At 41.6% G+C, this 20,708-nt stretch overlaps 1 protein-coding gene across 2 annotated transcripts in view; it reads left to right on the forward strand.

Moving 5' to 3' along the window:
• The first annotated feature begins 1,137 nt into the window (after positions 1–1,137).
• Positions 1,138–20,708, forward strand: part of LOC134357056 (protein SSUH2 homolog) — an 80,165-nt gene continuing 60,594 nt past the window's right edge. Inside the window, exon 1 of one of the 2 annotated variants that reach the window (XM_063068373.1) lies at positions 1,138–1,367. In XM_063068373.1, the coding sequence (XP_062924443.1) occupies positions 1,343–1,367 (25 nt within the window). In that variant the 5' untranslated portion in view covers positions 1,138–1,342. Of the gene's footprint in view, positions 1,368–8,978; positions 9,121–20,708 lie in introns of those variants that run through there. The other variant, XM_063068374.1, reaches the window with a different exon arrangement.

Genomic DNA, 20,708 nt, shown 5'->3' on the forward strand with positions numbered 1-20,708 from the left:
CACATGTACATCAAAACATTGAAACATACAGTGAAATGTGTTGTGTCAAATCAAATCAGCGAGGATCGTGCTGGGCAGCCCACAAGTGTCACCGTGCTTCCAGTGCCAACATAGCGTGCCCACAACTCACTGACCCTAACCTGAGGGTCTCTGGAATGTGGGAGGAAACCAGACCACCTGAGAAAACCAACAAGGTCACAGGGCCAACTTCATACGGGCAGTGATGGGAATTGAACCCTGATCGGTAATCGCAGGCAACCTGCCAAATATCCTTAGAAAGTAACGATGCTGGCGCCTTCTTTGTTGTCTTTGCTCAGGCTGGGTGGAGAGAAGAAACAGGTGAAATGCAGGAAAATGTTGGTGTGGCCAAGAGCCCTGTTGACTGTGGCAGGGTTGAGGAGAAAAGGCACTCATGTAGAAAGTCTGTTGTCAGACACAGAAGTGTGGAATGAAGTCGGTACAGAAAGTTGGGTGGGAGATGATATGGTCTCCACCACCTATCACCTCCCAGACTTAGTGGCTAATACCACCTCTTTCCCACTGGTCACTATCTCCATTGTGCCTTCTGGGAGACACAAGAGTCTGCCCATGCTGGAATCTGTCACACCAAACATGGAAAATGGATAGTGCATACTTGGGCTCCAGACCTTTCATCTGGACTGAAAGATGGCGGGGATGTACTCCCTCCACAGACGCTGTCTGGCCCGCTGAATCCCTCCAATCACCCTTCCTCACCTGGATCCACCCAATTCTTGCTCCACCCCATCCCTACACCTCTTTATACGGGCTGTCTTGCCTCTCTGTTTCAGTCTCCACCCTAGAAGTTGACTGACTATTTTTCTCTCCGTACACGCTGCCTGACTTCAGCGTCTTGTTTGTTGTTCCCGATTCCAGCATCTTGTCTCTCCAGTAAACCTGCGCCAGATGCGCGCAGCCCACCGCCCGCCCTCCCTCCCTCCCTCCCACTTTCAGCGCGTTCTCCGGAGACTAATCCCCACATTTCCCCTCCCCCCCCCAGCGCCTCCTGGGTCGGGCCTGCCCACCCTCTCTCTGGGCAGAGGGATCCAGTAACCCACCCCACCCCACCCAGCCAGCCTGCTGAAGGGGAATTTCCATTTCCCAAAAGAGCCCCCCAGTCCGGAGACTGCCCCGCGACGGTTCGGGGGATGTGGGCATGCCGTGTGTGACTGGGATCGGCTCGGGGAGTCATGTGCTTGCATATCTTGGAAGTAAGTGGTGCAACCGGTGAAGATTTGACAGGAATCAACAGAACGAGTTCTCAGTCCAGTTTCCTGTGTGGGAGATTAGCGCTGTTTTCGGTACACGCTGCCGCATTTTCCCGATGGATTCCATTCACTCCCAAACTGGTAAGTCGGGAAAAAAGTTCCCTTGCCTTACAGAGTGGCGTGTAAATCGGATTAGATCCTCGGTACAAACAAAAAACGGTAGTAAAATAAGTTATTGTTCAGTTTTTGATGATAGACCCAGCTGTGAGGACAGAAAGAATGTGAAAGAGAGAGAGAGAGAGGGAGGGAGAGGGAGGGGCAGGGCTTGTGAGACCGGGAGAGGGAGAGGGAGAGGGAAAGGGAGACGAAAATAAACAAGAGGCTGAAGGGACGAGAGAGGCAGACGGAATTAGAAGCAAGTTGTGTTTTAGATGAGTTTTGATTCATTGACAAGCCGCCTTTCTTCAGCTGCTGTGGGTGTGCGCTCTCTCAGGGTCAGGATCTCATTTCACTGCTGTTCCAACTGCAGACCGATTGGGATTTTAAAAACACTAGATCATGTTTTATTAAAATCTAACAATATATTTACTAATTTAAAAACATAAAACTACTGTTAAACGTACGATGACATAAAGATAAATAAATAAGCAACTTTTAATGAAGTTCGCTGTACCAGATGTTATCAGCCTAGATACGAGCGAGGGTAGCTACCAAGTTGATCTACCCCTCCATCTTCACACAGTGGACTTCAACTTGGAAGCAGTTAGTAACGTGGATAATGCGGTTTTGCTGTCGGTAATGTTATTTTTTTATTGGCTTATTGTCACGTGCATGGAAAAACTGAAAAACTTTTGTTGCATGCCGCGCAATAGGTCATGGCATTCAGAAGTACGCGGAGCTAGTGAAAACAAGAGTGCAGAATGTGTCATAGAGTTATAGAGTACTACAGCCCAGAAACAGGCCCTTGGAACCATCGGGATAATGCCAAACAGTTACTCTGCCCATTCCCATCGCACCATATCCCTCCCATCCATGTACTCGTCCAAATTTCTCTTCAATGTTGAAATTGAATCTCCACCACTCCCGCCGGCAACGCATTCCCCACTCACACCATGTTCTAAGTTCCCCCTCAGGTTCTCTTAAATACTTAATCCTTCACCCTTAACCTATGACCTCTAGTACTAGCCGCACCCAACCTCAGTGGGGGAAAAAAACTTGCCTGTATTCACCCAATCTATACCCCCATAATTTTGTATACCTGTATCAAATGTCCTCTCATTTCCCTACGTTCCAGGGAATGAAGTCTGAAACTCTTCAACCTTTCCCTATAACTCAGGTCTTCACGTCCTGGCAGCATCCTTGGAAATTTTCTCCGTACTTTTTCTGCCAAATTGATATCTTTCCTGTTGGTAGGTGACCAGAACTGCACACAGTACCAAACTTACTCTCACCAAGGTCTTATACAACTTAAACATAATATCCCAACTCTTGCCAAAAGCTCTCGTTATGACCCTATCTACCTGTGATGCCACTTTGAAGGAATTATGGATATGTATTCCCCAGATCCCTCTGTTCTATCACACTCCTCAGTGCCCTATCATTTGCACCCTGATTTGTCCTCCCAAAGTGCAACACTTCACACTTGTCTGCATTAAATTCCATCTGCCTTTTTTCAGCCCATTTTTCCAGCTGGCCCAGATCCCTTGCAAGTTTTCATAACCTTCCTCGCTATCTGCTGTGGCCCTAGTCTTGATGCCATCTTCAAATTTGCTGATCTAGTTTATCTCACTACCATCATCAACTTTCCTGATAACCTCTGTGAAAACCTCTATAGGATTGGTGAGGCATGACCTACCATACACAAAGCCATATTGACTATCTCTAATCAGGCTCTGTCTATCCAAATGTTTATGTATCTGGCCCCTTATTTGCAATAATTTACCTACCCCAGATGTCAAACTCACGGCCTATAATTTCCCATCTTATTCTTAGAGCCTTTTTTTGATCAATGGAAAACCATTAGTGCTCCCCCAGTCTTCTGGCACCTCACCTGAGGCTAAGAACATTTTAAATATCTCTCACAGGGCACCTGCACTTCCTGCTCTGGCCTCCTAAAGGTGTGAGGGGAAGTGGTGTTGCAGTTACAGAGAATGTGTGGTGCTGGTAACCAAAGTACAAGGGGCATGGCAAGTAGATTGGAAGATCTTTAGCGTATGAGAGATCCACTGAATAACAGTGCCCCCGAGTCTGGTGAGACATGCTTTCAGGCTGCCTGATGGGATGGCAGACATCCCACCTCTCCTGGAAGTTCCGGGAGTCGCCCGCAAACTGATGGTTCTACCTCCCTGAAATGAGTTTTTGCAGGGTGAGATGTCTGGGATGGTGGAAAAGAGATCATGGTGGAGTAGGTCTTTGATTATGTTGGCTGCTTCCCCAAGGCAACAGGAAGTGTAGACAGAGTCATTGGAGGGGAGGCTGGTTTTCATAATGGACTGAGCTGTGCTCACAACTCTCTGCGGTTTCTTCCTTCTAGGGCCGAGCAGTTGCCATACCAAGCTATGATGCATCTGAATAGGGTGCATCGTTAAAAATTGGTGAGGGTCATCATGACATGCTGAATTTTCTTAGCCTTCTGAGGAAGCAGAGACATTGGTGTGCTTTCCTGCAGTTGGACCAGGATAACCTTTTTGTTAATATTTAGACCAAGGAACTTGTTGGATCCTGATGCTTTTGCGATCCAAAATCTGTTTGGAATTCGAGCATGAGGCATGAAAGGTGTTGCTTACGATTGTTTTATTAGGTGTTACAAGACCAGAAAACAAACAAGAAAGAGGAGAATGAAGAAAAGAACAAAGGAAAAAGCAGTGTGGTCATTTCATATTCAAACTAGCGATAACAAAATTCCAGTGATAACAATAAACATATGAAATAGCCAGGTTCATGACACCTGAAAGTTTCCAGAAAAGTACAGACCCAATTGTAAGGTAATTACTGGAAATTCACTGAACAATTACCTGTGTATTGGTGTTTATAGTTCAAAGTTCAAAGTAAGTTTATTATCAAAGTCACCATATACTACCCTGAGTTTCATTTTCTTGTGGACAATCACAGTAGAACAGAGAAATACAATGGAATCAGTGAAAAACTACACACAAAGACTGACAAACAGCCAACGTGTAAAAGACACACCGCAAATTTCAAAATAAATAAGTAAGTAACACTGAGAGCATGAGTTGTGGCAGCCTTGAAAGTGAAGCTGTAAGATGAGTGAAGTTATCTACGCTGGTTCAGGAATCTCATTATATAAAAGTACAAACAAATTAAACTACAAGAAAAATTAACAATCTACACCCCAATCCAACATTCTCGACCATCTCCCTCAGCACGTGTGTAATCCACCCTGCTTCCTGAACTTAATAAGCAGCTCCTTCACTTTACCGATCAACATTATCCTTCACACTGTGATGTCAAATGCTTGTTTGGAGCTTCTGGAGTGAGACAGAAGTTGAAAATTACAAGTGTGGAGAATAATTAAAGATAAATTACAATTAACAATCCTGGTCTTCTGTATTCCCAGCATTTACAACGGTGAGCTTGAGAGGCTCCTTGTGTTGTGCTGGAATTTCTGTAGGGAAGGGAGCAGGATTACAGTGAGAGAGACCTCCCATCAGCTGCTGCAGTGTCAAAGAGGGGCAGGTTTGGGGGCCAAAAGTACAGGATGAAAATGCACCAGCTGGTTATGATCCAGAACTCACTGGCAAAGGGAGGCCGGAAAGCAGATCAGAACAACTGAAAGGGAATTGGATGTTCACAAAAGATTCTGGAGAAAGAGTGGACAAATGGGACTGATAGGACTGTACAGATACAATGGGCTGAGTGTCCCCTTTATTGATTCTCCTTAAGTCCAGTAGTATCTCTCCTTGTGTTCGGTGTTCCCTAATACTCCCACTGACCACTGTAACTCACGAATACTCCCACTGACCACTGTAACTCACTAATATTTCCACTGACCACTGTAATTAACTAATACTTTCACTGGCCACTGTAACTCACTAATACTTCCACTGGCCACTGTAACTCACTAATACTCCCACTGACCACTGTAACTCACTAATACTTCCACTGACCACTGTAACTCACTAATAATTCCATTGGCCACTGTAACTCACTAATAATTCCACTGACCACATAACTCACTAATAATTCCACTGGCCACTGTAACTCACTAATACTTTCACTGACCACGTAACTCACTAATAATTCCACTGACCACTGTAATTAACTAATACTTCCACTGGCCACATAACTCACTAATAATTCCACTGGCCACTGTAGCCACTAATACTTCCATTGGCCACTGTAACTCACTAATAATTCCACTGACCACTGTAACTCACTAATAATTCCACTGGCCACTGTAATTAACTAATACTTTCACTGACCACGTAACTCACTAATAATTCCACTGACCACTGTAACTCACTAATACTTCCACTGACCACGTAACTCACTAATAATTCCACTGACCACTGTAACTCACTAATACTTCCACTGACCACGTAACTCACTAATAATTCCACTGGCCACTGTAATTAACTAATACTTCCACTGGCCACATAACTCACTAATAATTCCACTGGCCACTGTAGCCACTAATACTTCCATTGGCCACTGTAACTCACTAATAATTCCACTGACCACTGTAACTCACTAATACTTCCACTGGCCACTGTAACTCACTAATAATTCCACTGGCCACTGTAATTAACTAATACTTTCACTGGCCACTGTAATTCACTAATAATTCCATTGGCCACTGTAACTCACTAATACTCCCACTGACCACTGTAACTCACTAATACTTCCACTGACCACTGTAACTCACTAATAATTCCATTGGCCACTGTAACTCACTAATAATTCCACTGACCACATAACTCACTAATAATTCCACTGGCCACTGTAACTCACTAATACTTTCACTGACCACGTAACTCACTAATAATTCCACTGACCACTGTAACTCACTAATACTTCCACTGACCACGTAACTCACTAATAATTCCACTGGCCACTGTAATTAACTAATACTTCCACTGGCCACATAACTCACTAATAATTCCACTGGCCACTGTAGCCACTAATACTTCCATTGGCCACTGTAACTCACTAATAATTCCACTGACCACTGTAACTCACTAATAATTCCACTGGCCATTGTAATTAACTAATACTTCCACTGGCCACATAACTCACTAATAATTCCACTGACCACTGTAACTCACTAATAATTCCATAGACCTCTGTAACTCAATAATACTTCTACTAACCACTGTAATTCACTGAATAAATGTAGAAAAACAGAACCAGGGCTTTCAGAATCGGGGTTTGTGTGGATAGGAAGGGGAGTGGGGAAAATGGGAGCCGGGAATGTAGAAATTGGGGGAAGGGAAACACTATCAAGTAAACACAAGTTTTTAAACAGTTCACTCTTTGGCCATTGTAAACATTAAAGCAGATGCTGGCAAACAAGAGAAAATCTGCAGATGTTGGAAATCCGAGCAACACACAGAAATCGCTGAAGACCTGGCGGCCTCTATTGAAAAGAGTACAGTCGGCGTGCTCGGATTTCCAACATCTGCAGATTTTCTCTTGTTTGTGATTTGATTACTACACTGTGAAGTCTCTTCCAGGGATGCCTACCCTGAAGGAGTTTAAATTTTCTCTTCGATGGGAGTTAGGGAAACCCTCTCTCATTGCTCCCACTCTGTGATGCCTGCTGCTCTCCAACTCTTCGATCATGTGCTTACCCAGACCCCTACTATTACAGCTCTTTACTTTATCCCTTCCCCTTCAGGTTTCACCTTGTGTTTCTTCCCCCCCCACCCCCACCACCTTTTAAATCTGCCCCTCAGCTTTGTTTTTTCTCCAGTCCTGCCGAAGGGTTTCGGCCCGAAACATTGACTGTTCTCTTTTTCATAGATGCTACCTAGCCTGCTGAGTTCCTCCAGCTTTTTGTGTGTGTTGAAAGCAGGTGCTGGGTTAGTTGTGGTCTGTGGGCTGGCAGGACAACTGCAGCTGGGGAACTGAGACCAGGAATGGATCAAAATGATTTCAAACATCATGAGGTTAATTATATAGATCCACAAGAAACACCATCTTGCATTTTCAACAGGGAAGATTATTGGCTGCTTATTTGGTAGCAGTCTGAACAAAGACTAGGTTATAAATAAATCTTGAAAAGCAAATATTGCAGATGTTCAAAATACTCAGCAGGTCAGACAGCATCTGTGGAGATAGGAACACATTTAATGTTTCAGGTCAGCAGTTTCATCAGAGCTTAGAAATATTAGAAATCAAATTCTACCATTCTAATAAACTCCACCATTTGTATGTTCATCCATAGGTCCAAGAATATCAGTACCTGGTCACTAAGTTTCTCTTGCATGAAAGAAATCTCCCAATGAAAAGTTTGTCCATTGCTCTTGTAGAGTTAAAGAGAGAGAACCAAACCAGAGTGTTTGGTTTAGTCGCTTCCTTCTAACTCTATGCCAGTCTGGTAACAATTAGGAGAGTTAGACAGAAGTAGTTACAGGGATCTTAACATATCTATGCTTCAGTAAGCAGAGAATACTGAGTAAGCAAAGGAGATTTGCAAGAATGTTTCCAGGACTCAAGGGCCTGAGTTAAAGGGAGAGGTTGGACAGGCTAGGATTTTATTCATAGGAGTGTCGGAACCTGAGCGGTGACCTTATAAAGGTGTTTTAAATCATGAGGGTCATAGATAAAGTGAATGCAGACACGTTTTTTCTCCCTCCCTGGGAAAGGGAATCAAAAACTAGCACATTTCAGGTTTAAAATGAGAAGGGCAGCCTGTGGTGGGTATGTGGAACAAGCTGCCACTGGAGGTGGTAAAGGTAAATATAATTAACATGTTTAAAAAACACTTGGGCAGGTACATGGATAGTAAAGGTTTCGAGGAATATGGGCCACAACACGGCGGCTGAGACTAACTTGGTTGGCATGGACCATTTGGGCCAATCAACCTGTCTCCATGTTGTATAAACTATGACTCTATCTGGTATTTAGGAAGGCCAGCAAAATGAAAAAGGAACTATATGGGTGTTACAGGAGGGGTGGGGAGGGGGGAGTAAGGTGGGGCACAGATGTGGTTTGTATCACCCTGATAATACAAGGCAGCAGGAAGAGAGCAGAGGAGAATGATCTTGGCTCAGGGAATTGGAAGAAGTTCCTCAGTCCCTGCTGGAGGCAGAATCAATCATGAAATAAGGAAAAAAAACTTCTCAAAGTGTTAATTAATTGACCACGGGAGACTTTAAAAGAATGATTTTCAAGGGCTGTACATCATGGAGACAACTACGACGGTCAGGTCTTAAGAAAGAGAAGAAGGGTGATCATCTCTGACAGGGTGAGGCTGCGGTTACTGAGGTTATTCTGCTGTGACAAGGCTGTCTGGTTACTAGGTTAATAAGAGCGGGTCAGAGCAGTTGTTGGAACCTGAAACCAAAAGTAGTATATTGGAAATGCCCATCAAACCGGGCAGCGTCTGTCGAGAGAGAAAGTTGAATTACTGGTCCAGGTGAATAACCCACTGAGGATTTTCAGCTGCCTTCTTTTTCTTTCAGGTTCGGGAACAGCTTTGGGCTGCATTTCACTGCTTCAACATGTCCCTCTGACTGATATATCTTTCTAATTGCTCCCATTTTTCTGTTAAGCAAACAGTTCTGAGGTTGGTGGAATTGCGGATAGTGCGGAGAGTTGTGATAACATTGATAGGATGCTGAACTGGGCTGAGTAATAGCAGATGGAGTTCAACCCGGAAAAGTATGAAGTAATTCACCCTGGAAGGTTGAATTTGAAGACAGAATGCAAGGTTAGTGGCAGGATTCTTGGCACGGTGGAGGAACGGAGGGACCTTGGGGTTTATGTCTATGCAAGTTGATAGGGCTTTTAAGATGTTATGGCGTATTGGCCTTCATTAGTCAGCAAATTGAACTCAGGAGCCGCAAGGCAATGCTGCAGCTCTATAAAACCCTGGTTAGACCACACTTGGAATATTGTGTTCAGTTCTGGCTGCCTCATTATAGGAAGGATGTGGAAGCTTTAGAGAATGCAGAAGAAGTATACCAGGATGCTGCCTGGGCTAGAGGGCATGTCTTATCAAGATAGGTTGAGCAAGCTAGAGCTTTCCCCTTTGGAGCAGAGGAGGATGAGAGGTGACTTGATCGACTGTACAAGATAATAAGGGTGGTTAGCCAGAGACTTTTTCCCTGGATAGAAATGTCCACTACGAAGGGGCATAACTTTAAGGTGATTAGTGCAAACTATAGGAGAGATGTCAGAGGTAACTTCTTTACACTGCACCAACAATGGTGGTAGAGGCAGATATATTAGGGGTGTTGAAGAAACTCTTAAATAGGCACATGAATGATGGAAAAATGGAGGGTAATGTAGGAGGGAAAGGTTAGATTAGGGGTTCCCAACCTTATTTATGCCATAGACCAATACCATTAACAGAGGGGTCTGTGGACACCAGGTTGGGAACTCCTGGCTTAGATTGATCTTAGAATAGGTTTAAAGGTCAGCACCACACTATAAACCCCAGCTTTGCCCCACCCGCGACATTCCCTTTGCCCTGTCCACCCTCCACCCATCTTTCCCGCAACTTAGAACTAGCTTATTTCTTCTCTTTCCCACTTCTAATGAGGGCTGTGGACCTGAGACATTAATACTGTTTCTCTCTCCACAGTTACTGCCCAACCTGCTGAGTATCCCTGGACTTTGATGCTTTCAGCTCAGTTTTGCAGTGTTTTGATTTTCAACATGGGTTCAAATTATCGTAGGTTTTGTCTTGGTTGCAAAGCAGTGGATTTTTGCAAGGATTCTCAAGTGGAAATTTGAGGGAAATAACAAGCGGGCAGAAACTAGTGCTGCAAACTTGAATAAGGATTTATTCTAAAATTTATGAAGGGCAGATTGGCTGGTAAAATGGAGGATTAGAATGAGGGGTCTCCCAGTAGAATATGGAACAGTTCAGTATAGTCACACAGCGCAGGTACGGGCCCATTGTGTGAACCAAGACAGGAGTTCCCTCCCCCCTGGGTCCTTGGAGATCTCTGTTCATGGTGGGGATCCATGGCATAAAGAAGGTTGGAAACCCCTGGACCAAGATGTTCACCTCAGCTAGTATCACTTGCCTGTGTTTTGACCCATGCCCTCTAAACCTTTCCTATCCATGTCCCTGTCCAAGTGTCTATTAAATAATGCATTTGCATTTGTCTTTTCCACAGGCAGCTTGTTCTATACATCACAACCCCTGTGTGGATTTTCCCCCCAGATCCCTTTCAAATCCCATGTCCTCTCGTTCCTGATTAAAGGAATGTCTCAAAATTTTCAACAAGCATGCATTCATTGAGAAATAAAATGTTACAGTAGTTAAAGGAAGCAAATAGTAGTGTTAGGTTTCCTTCAGATATTCTGGCTTCCTTCCACATCCCAAAGGCACAGGGTTGGTAGGTTAATTAGTCTTTGTAAATTATCCCAAGAGTGTAGGTGAGAGGTAGAATCTCAGGAATGTGGCGAAAATAAAGTGGGAAAAGATAAGAGTAGTGTGAACAGGGGTAGTTGGTGGTTGGCAAGGCCTGGTGGGCTGAAGGGCTTGTTTGAGTGCTGTGACTTAGTACCTCATAATAGAAGGCTATATGAATAATTACCTCAGACTGTACAGGAACCTCTTTTTTTGTTACAAAGTGAACAAAAAAAAACAATACAGAAGTTCCAACAGTTTTGGCATAAACAAACTCCAGATGCTTAAACACTGTGGACCCAATATTTGTTTACATGTCTCATGAACCATTCGAGGGTATTAATTCAGCTCCTCCCACTTGCCATTGCCTACCATGTAATAAAACATAGAACATTACAGCACACAGTACAGCCCTTCAGCCGACTTTTGAAACTACTCTAAGATCCCTCCTCCATAGCCCTCCATTTTTCTTTCATCCATTTGCAATAGTTTCTTAAATGTCCTTAATATTAGAGTCTTTATATAAATTGCCTTTCATAACAAAATTTCGGAAAGTCAGGTGATTTCAGGAACACATCAATTTCATAATATGAGGTCTTACTGTACCAACAAAAACAGATTTTCAAAAGGTAGAGAGCAAATTCACAAGAAACATAACATTAGGTTGTAGAAGTTCGTGTACCAGTACAACAAGGAGGGGCGTATAGTTTCAGGAATAAATATGGATTTTGTATAGACCATGACAGAATAAGAGGAACAATTAAAATGGAAATTAAAGAAACACTTGCAGCTGTAAACATTTATTGTGTGGCTGTCTTCACCGCAAAAGATACTATAAATGTGGCAAAAGTGTATTATGATTTTCTCAGAGTCTACAATCTCAATGATAAGTTCCAACATTTAACTGATAACCTGTATCAAACCAACTGGTCTTTCAATCCAGTTTTTTTTACTTGTCCTCCATTCCTACAGAACAGTGACACTTTTGCTAACTTCCTATCTTCCAGGACTGTTCCAGACATGCAACTACAACGACATTCAACAATGATAAAGAATAAAGAATTATGTAAAAATAAACTTAGAGGTTAAAGTGCATATTTAGAATAACAACATACAAGGATAAATACATAAATACCAGCATGTATTTACAATGTAAACCACATTATAATAAGTAGTTCAAAGTGTTTGCTGTACAGTGCAGGGATGGGGTAATAGTAGGTTGGTGGGGCTAACTGGAATAGTTTGTCAGATTAACTGCATCAGGGAAGAAACTTTTCAGATGGTGAGAGGTTTTTGTTTTAATAGCTCTATAGCACTTTCAAGAAGGGAGCTTTTGGAAAAGGCTGTTTGCTGGGTGGGTAGTGTCTGCAATGACTTTTCTTGCCCTGGACATGTACCACCCCCGCAGTGGTGGTAGACTGCAGCAGTGACCTTTTCTGCTGACCTGATAGTTCATTGTAGTTTTTGTACACTGTAAGAGGATGCTGTACCAAACCGGACAGTAATGGCTGATGTGAGGATGCTGCCTATGATGGCAGTCTAGAATCGCACCGGTGTGTTCTGCGGACTACGAAATTTTATACCAGCTGCTGCAAGAAGTACATCCTCTTTTTGTTAATGAAGGAGATGTGGTTCTCCCACATGAAATCCTGCAGAATATTGCTGCCTAGGAATCTGAATGTTGAAATAGTGCTAACTGTAGAGTCATGGTGATGTGTTGGAGAGGAGACACGTTTCTCCTGAAGTCAATATGCAGGCAGTATCCCTGTAAACCTCTTCTGCACCCTCTCCAAATCTTCCACATCCTTCCTACTATAAGGTGACCAGATGCAGTGGAAGCTTACATGAGAGTGGTTTTTAAAAGGCTGTTAGACACATGGCTATGTAGGGAATAGAAGGTTACAGATTATGTACAGGCATCAGAGATTAGTTTAATTTGGCATCATGTTTGGCGCAGCCATTGTGGGCTAAGGGGCCTGTGCTGTACTGTTCAGTTCAGATGCTAATTCATCAACAGCAAAGAGTAAACCATCAATTTGCGATTGGCACTGAACCATGCAGACCAGGCCAAACCTCAGGATGCAGGAGTCGTGTGAACTTTGCAGCGTTTGTGACTCTCTCCAGTAAAACCACGAGAAAGTTAGCCCTAGTCTGGGTGGGGGAACGGGAGAGTTGGGGTGAGATCAAAACTGTAGATGATACTGTAGGTATGGTCTCATCAAGACTCCGTACAGTGGTGGTGAGGGGGCATGTGAGAGGGGCTGACAGGCATTGTTGGCATTGCTTCAACAACTGGCAGACTCTGTGGGCTAAATAGCCACCCTATTGATGTCTTTCCTATAGGTAGGTGACCAGAATTGTACACAATAAATATGTAGGGGAACACTCTGCATCTAGTTATCATAATGCCATTGGTTTCAAAGTAATTATGGAAAAGGATAGGTTTGGTCCTCGGGTTGAGATTCTAAAATGAGAAAAGGATCTGGCAGGTGTGGATTGGTGCAGACTGTTCTCTGGCAAATGTGGACTAGATAAATGGGAAGCTTTCAAAAGTGAACTTTGAGAGTACAAAGCTTGTATGTGCCTGTCGGAGGAAAAGGCAACCATAAATGATTTAGGGAACCTTGGTTTTTGAGGATTGAAAAAAAGGAGATGCATAGCACAAATAGGAAGGTAGGAACAAATGAGGTACTAATGGAATACAAGAAATGCAAGAGAACACTTAAGAAAGAAATCAGAAGGGCCAAATTAAGAAGGTATGAAGTTGGTCTAGCAGACAAGGTGAAGGAGAATCCTATGAAATTCTACCAATATGTTAAGATCAAAAGGATTGCAATGGACAATATTGGTCCTCTGGAAGATCAGGATGGTAATCCGTGTGCAGAGCCAAAAGAGATGGGGCATATCATAAATGGAGTTTTTTTCCTTTTTTTTTTGCATGTATTTACTCGGGAGGGTGACGGGATGGAGGTATGTCTCTACCAATGGAAGTATGAGGCGCTCTTTCCCTCTGTGAGCCTGTAGGTCACCCTTGGGCAAGGTGTAGCACCTGCACAGCCCCCCAATCAGGGTCACGTGAAACCATGGGAGCAGGTGGTGGAAGGCCGAATAAGCAGCTGGTGCATATTATAAGTCCTGGTTATGCGATCACTGACACCAGATGGACAGTCTCTGAAGAGTATTGATAATGGCTGGGATTTGGGATGGTCTCGCTTTTCATTCTTCCTTTCAAGCCAAGGCCAGAGGTACTTCGATTTTGATTGACAATTCAGTTGCCTTTGTTCAACATGATGTAATGTCTGACCCCAATGGGCGGTTCGTTATAGTCTCAGGGAAATTAGATAACACACAGACTAGAAGGGCCGTATGGCCTGTTTTCTGTGCTGTAGTGTTCTACGGTTCTATGCTCCGAATATAGATGATCCTAGCTTTTTTGAATGTTCTTTTTCTTTTTTACCAGACTTAAATTTGTATTCTTTAATCTTGGGAGGTGATTTTAATTGTTGTCTTGAGCCTGTTTTGGACCGTTCATCTTCAAAACGATTGAATATTAGTATATATGCCTCCTATATCCAATCTTTTCGAATGAAATGTGCCATTATTGATGTTTGGCGTTTTTTATACCCAACAAGTAGAGAATATTCCTTTTTTCCTCATGTTCATCATACCCATTCCAGGATTGATTTTTTTTGTCGATAGTCATTTGATACCCTCTGTTTGATCCTGTGAATATAAAGAAATTGCTGTTTCAGATCATGCCCCCGTCTTTTTATCTTTAAATCTTCAGGATGTTTCTTGATCGAACAGATTTTGGCATTTTAATCCAATTTTACTATCAGATAACGGTTTTAAAAAATTTTTAGAGAGTCATGTTACTTTTTTCTTTGAAGAGAATACGCTAGATGGCACTTCTAGCCTTATTATTTGGGATGCTTTCAGGGCTTATATTAGAGGCCAAATTATTTCCTATACAGCGAGTATTAAGAAAAAAGCAAATGAGGAGAGAACTGATTTAGCCAATCAGCTGAAACATTTAGATCAAAAATATGCTTCTGATCGGGATCCCGTCTTACATAAAAGACGTGTTGAAGTTAAAACTAAATATGATCTGTTCTTAACTTACCCTGTTGAAACTCAACTTTTAAAAGATAAAAGTCAATTTTATGTTCATGGTGATAAAACTTTTGGCTAATCAACTTAAAACATTAATAGTTAAACGTTAAATTAAGGAAATCTCCAAAACAAATGGTGATATAACTTCTGATCAATTAGAAATAAACGATACTTTTAGAGAATTTTACTCTAAACTGCATAGCTCTGATCTCCCTAAAGCCAATTTTGCTATGAATAATTTTCTAGATCGTTTAAACATTCCCTCACTTTCTGAGGTTAATCGAAAATGGTTAGACCAACCTTTTTTCCTGAGGAAATTGCCCGGGTTATCCATTCTCTGAGTTCGGGGAAGGCTCCCGGTCATGATGGATTTTCTGGAGAGTTCTATAAGGCTTTTGCTCCTTTGCTTATTCCTCACTTACTTTCTGTCCTTTCTGACTCTTTCAAATTAGGCAGGTTGCTGCAATCTTTTTATGACGCCTCTATTTCACTTATTCTCAAAAAGAATAAAGATCCAACTGATTGCTCTTCCTACAGACCTATTTCTTTACTTAATGTTGATGCTAAAATTTTATCTAAACTTTTGGTTCATAGGATGGAAAACGTTCTGACTTCTATTATCTATGATGACCAGACCGGGTTTATTAAAAATCTTTATTCTTATTTTAACATTCATCGTTTACTGAATGTTATTTATTCTCCCTCTAAAGAAACTTTGGAATGCGTGATTTCTTTAGATGCTGAGAAAGCCTTTGACTGGGTTGAATGGAATTATTTATTTAAAATAGAAAAATTTAACTTTGGGTCCAATTTTACTCAATGGATTAAATTACTTTATTTATCTCCCACTGCACAGGTTCTTACTAACTCTCAGAGTTCTAAACCATTTAGTCTCCAATGTGGAACCAGACAAGGATGTCCTTTGAGTCCTTTGCTTTTTGGTTTGGCCTTGGAGACTTTAGCCATCACGTTTTGTGAATCCGTTGACACCTCGGGTATTTTAAGAAGGGGTATCGCTCATAAGTTGTCGCTTTATGCTGATGACCTTTTGCTCTACATCTCTAATGTGGAGCCCTCTCCACCCTCAGTACTTTCTTTACTTTTTGGATTTAGTCAGTTCTCAGGATATAAACTTAAACTTCATAAGAGTAAACTTTTTCCTTTGAATAATTTGGTATCAGTCAACTCTGACCTTCCTTATAAAATTGTAAGAAATCAATTTACTTATTTGGGTATAACTATTACTAGGAATTATAAATTTCTTTTTAAAGAAAACTTTATCACTCTTTTGGAGTATGTAAGAAGATACTATCAAATTGGTCTCCCCTTTCATTATCGCTGATTGGACGTATCAATTCTATTAAAATGAACATTTTGCCTAAATTTTTATATTTATTTCAAGCCTTACCTGTTTTTATTCCTAAATTCTTTTTTGACTCTTTAGACTCGATTATATCTTCTTACTTATGGAAGAATAAAACCCCCCGATTAAACAAAGTTCATCTTCAGAAAACTGAAAAGAATGGGGGTTTAGCCCTACCCAATTTTAGGTTTTACTACTGGGCAGTCAACATACGCTACCTTACGTTTTGGTTATATTATATTAATTGTGAAGACTGTCTAGTTTGGGTTTCTTCAGAAGTTAATCCTGTTAATAAATTTTCTATAATTTCTCTTCTTGGTTCTTCAATTCTTCTGTCCTTAAGTAATTTGACTGATTATTATGTAGTTAAACATTCTTTGAGGATTTGGTTACAATTTAGAAAATTCTTTGGGTTATTTGGTTTTTCACTCTCTTGTCCCATTTTTTCTAATAATTTTTTAAAACTTTCTTTGACTGATGTAGTTTTTAAAGAGTGGAATAGACTAGGTATTAAATGTTTTTAGGATCTGTTTGTTGGAGATAGTCTTCCCTTATTTGATCAACTATCTATTAAATGTAATCTTCGTAAAGCTCACTTTTTTAGGTATTTACAAATTAGAGACTTTTTGCGTTCTCAACTTCATACATTTCCTAAATTTCCAGATAAGAATTTAATTGATACAATTTTTACTCTGAAACCTTTTCATAATGGATTTATTTCTAATATTTATAGTATGCGGTTGGCAATGAGAAACATTCCATTAGACAAAATTAAAAACCTCTGGGAACAAGACCTACAGATTTTAATTGATGAGGATACTTGGAATGAAATTCTTAAACTTGTTCACACCTCTTCACAATGTGCGCGTCACTCTCTTGTACAATTTAAAGTGGTTCATACAGCCTACATGACTAAAGATAAGCTCTCTCATTTTTACTCAGATTTTTCTCCATACTGTATTAGGTGTAATGTCGAAGAGGCCTCTCTAATTCATATGTTTTGGTCCTGCCTGCAGCTTGATAAATTTTGGAAAGAAGTATTTCAAACTTTCTCGGAGCTTTTTAAAGTAAATTTTAAACCCAATCCTCTGACTGCCTTGTTTGGCATTGTTGGAGGAAATGATTTTACTCTTAAGCCGAAAGATTTGCAGATTTTGACTTCTATTTCTCTTTTAGCCAGAAGAGTTTTGTTGTTTAAATGGAAAGATGCCACTCCGTCTACTTACGCCCATTGGTTGATTGATGTTATGTCATGTTTAAATCTAGAGAAGGTTAGGTGTTCTATTTCTATACCTAGACAAGATCTTTTCACATTATGGGGACCTTTTTGGAACTACTTTCACAATCTTCGACTTGTTCAGCAATGATGATGCCTATTATATGTTTGAATTTACGACTATATTTCTAAGATTTTTTTTCCTTTTCTTTTGACCAAACAGCTGTTTTTTCTTTCTCTTTTTTTGTTATGGGGTTTTGATTTTGCTTTAGATTAGAATAAAATATACCTTTTCAATATTATGGTTAATTTACTATACATAGATATGGGGCATTTCAACCTTTTTTCTGTTACCATAATATCATAATGTGTTTTGTATTCATCTATGCAAGTAATTAATAAAAATATTGAAAAAGAAAGATAATGGCTGGGGTCACCCGTCTAGTAAAGACACAGCCCAGACCCAGATTGCTCATGCCATACGACACAGCACATGATGATGACGATGATTTACTCGGGAGACGGACACAGAGTCTGTAGAAGTGATGCAAAACAGCAGCGAGGTCATTACAGAGGAGGAGGTGTTTGCTGTCTGGAGGCAAATTAGGATGGATAAATCCCTTGGACCCTGCGAGAGGCTGATGCAGAAATTGCAGGAGCCCTAGCAGGGATATTTAAATCAACTATAGCGACAAGTGAGGTGCCGGAGGATTGGAGGATATCCAATATTGTTCCACTGTTATTGAAAGGCTCTGAAAATAAACCAGGGAATTATAGGCTGGTGAGCCTGATATCAGTAGTGGGAAAGTTAATGGAAGGTATTCTAAGAGACTGGATATATATGAGTATTTGGATAGACAGGGATTGATTAGGGATTGTCAACATGGCTTTGTGCGTAATAGGTCATGTCTAACGAATCTTATGGAGTTTTTCGAGGATGTTACTAAGAAAAATGATGAAGGCAAGGCAGCAGATGCTATTTACATGGACTTCAGTAAAGCATTTAACAAGCTCCCACGTGGTGGGTTGGTCAAGAAGATTCAGTTGCCTGACATTCAAGATGAGATAGTAAATTGGGTTAGAAATGGACTTTGCTGGAAAAACCAGAGAACGATAGTAGATGGCTGCCTCTCTGACTGAAGGTCTGTGACTAGTAGAGTGCGGCAGGGATCGATGCTGGGTCCACTGTTGTTTGTCATTTATATCAACGATCTGAATGATAATGTGGTTAACTGGATCAGCAAATTTGCAGATGACACCAAGATTGGGAGTGCAGTGGACAGTGAAGAAGACTATCAGAGCTTGCAGAGGGATCAGCACAGGCTGGAAAAATGGGCTAGAAAATGGAAGATGGAATTTAATGCAGACAAGTATGATGTGCAGCACTTTGGAGGAACCAACCAGAGTAGGTCTTACACAGTGAGAGGTCGGGCACACAGGAGTGCAGTAGAGCAAAAGGATCTGTGGATACAGGTCCATAATCCATTGAAAGTGGCATCATAGGTAGATAGGGTCGTAAAGAGAGCTTTTGGCACATTTGCCTTCATAGATCAAAGTATTGAGAACAGGAGTTGTGATGTTATGTTGAAGTTGTATAAGACTTTGGTGAAGCCTAATTTGGAGAACTGTGTGCAGTTTTGGCCACCTATCTACAGGAAAGATGTAAATAAGGTTGAAAGAATACAGAGAAAATTTACAAGGATGTTGCTGGGACTGGAGGAAAGGTTGAATAGGTTAGAACTTTATTTCCTAGGACATGGACATTTGAGGGGATATTTAATAGAGGTATATAAAATTATGAGGGGTATAGATAAGGTAAATAAAGTAAATAAGTTTATAAAGTAAAGTATAAATGCAAGCAGCCTTTTTCTACTGAGGTTGGGTGAGACTACAGCTAGAGGTGATGGCTTAAGGGTGAAAGGTGAAATGTTTAAGGGGAACATGAGGGGAAACTTCTTCACTCAGAGGGCCATGAGAGTGTGGAACAAGCTGCCAGCGCAAGTGGCGGATGTGATTTTGATTTCAACATTTAAGAGAAGTTTGGATGGGAGGAGTATGGAGGGATATGGTTCCTGTGCCGGTTGATGGGGCTGGGCAATTTAAATGGTTTGGCATGGACTAGATGGGCAGAAAGGCCTGTTTCTGTGCTGCATTTTTCTATGACTCTATCACTCCAAATTAGGACTCACCAATGTCTTATACAACTTTTAACATAACATCCCAACTCCTGTACTCAACTTATAAAGGCCAATATGCCAAAAGCTCCCTTTACAACCCTGTCTACCTATGATACTACTTTCCAGGAAATTATGGGTCTGTTCCCAGCTCCTTCTGTTGTACCGCACTCCTCACTGCTCTACCACGTCTTTGCCTCTTGGAAGAAAATATGAAATAGTGTTTGGGTCCTCAGGAAGTGATTGTCTCTGCTGTTGAAGATAGGAAAGCCTTAGTTCTACTGACTGCCATCTGACACTGGCTGAAGCCTCAGGGCCCCTCTGGGAAGGTAGGAGATCACCATCCAGGTGCTCCCCCTCAAGGGGAAGGAGATGTCACCTCTTCTAGTCAAGAAGAGAGCTCAGTGGCCTCACCACTGATGAGCCCCAAACTGTGAGGAGTGGAGGTACACTCCACCATCCCCACTACTGGCTCCCAGTCCAAACCTGAAGATAAAAGTTTCATGGACACTGGGGCCTTTGCTCCATGGGCCGAGAGAAGCAGGAATGGATCCTTAATGCCCTGGCCTCAGAGTGAGCAGATCACATTGACCTTTTACGATGAGTATGTTTAAATTCAAGTTCAAGTTTAATTGTCATTCAACCATACATGAATACCCATGATACAGCCAAATGAAACAGTGTTACTCCAGGATCAAGGTGTAAAATACAGTACTAACATTCACACACAGCACAAGGCACATATAGAATAGCAAGCACATATTAGATATCAGTAAAATACAGTCACACAAAAAATATATAGTTCAAGACCCTGAGTCCATGAACATTGCAGAAAACTGCAGTTGAACACAATACAGCCTGTCTTCTGCTGAGCGAACACTGGGGGGCAGCACTGACTCCAGTTTTTTTTTGCCGCACCACACTGCCTCTGGCAGAGCACACCAGCTCCGATGCTCCTCTCCTGGGCAGCTGTAAACCGGTGACACCGCGGCTTGAGGCCCGGTCCTCACTACGACTGAGGCCACACCACTCCCCTGCCATCCGCCAATAAATCAGTCAATCAGACTTG

This window comes from Mobula hypostoma, chromosome 15 (assembly GCF_963921235.1).
Source record: "Mobula hypostoma chromosome 15, sMobHyp1.1, whole genome shotgun sequence".
Taxonomy (NCBI): Eukaryota; Metazoa; Chordata; class Chondrichthyes; order Myliobatiformes; family Myliobatidae; genus Mobula; species Mobula hypostoma.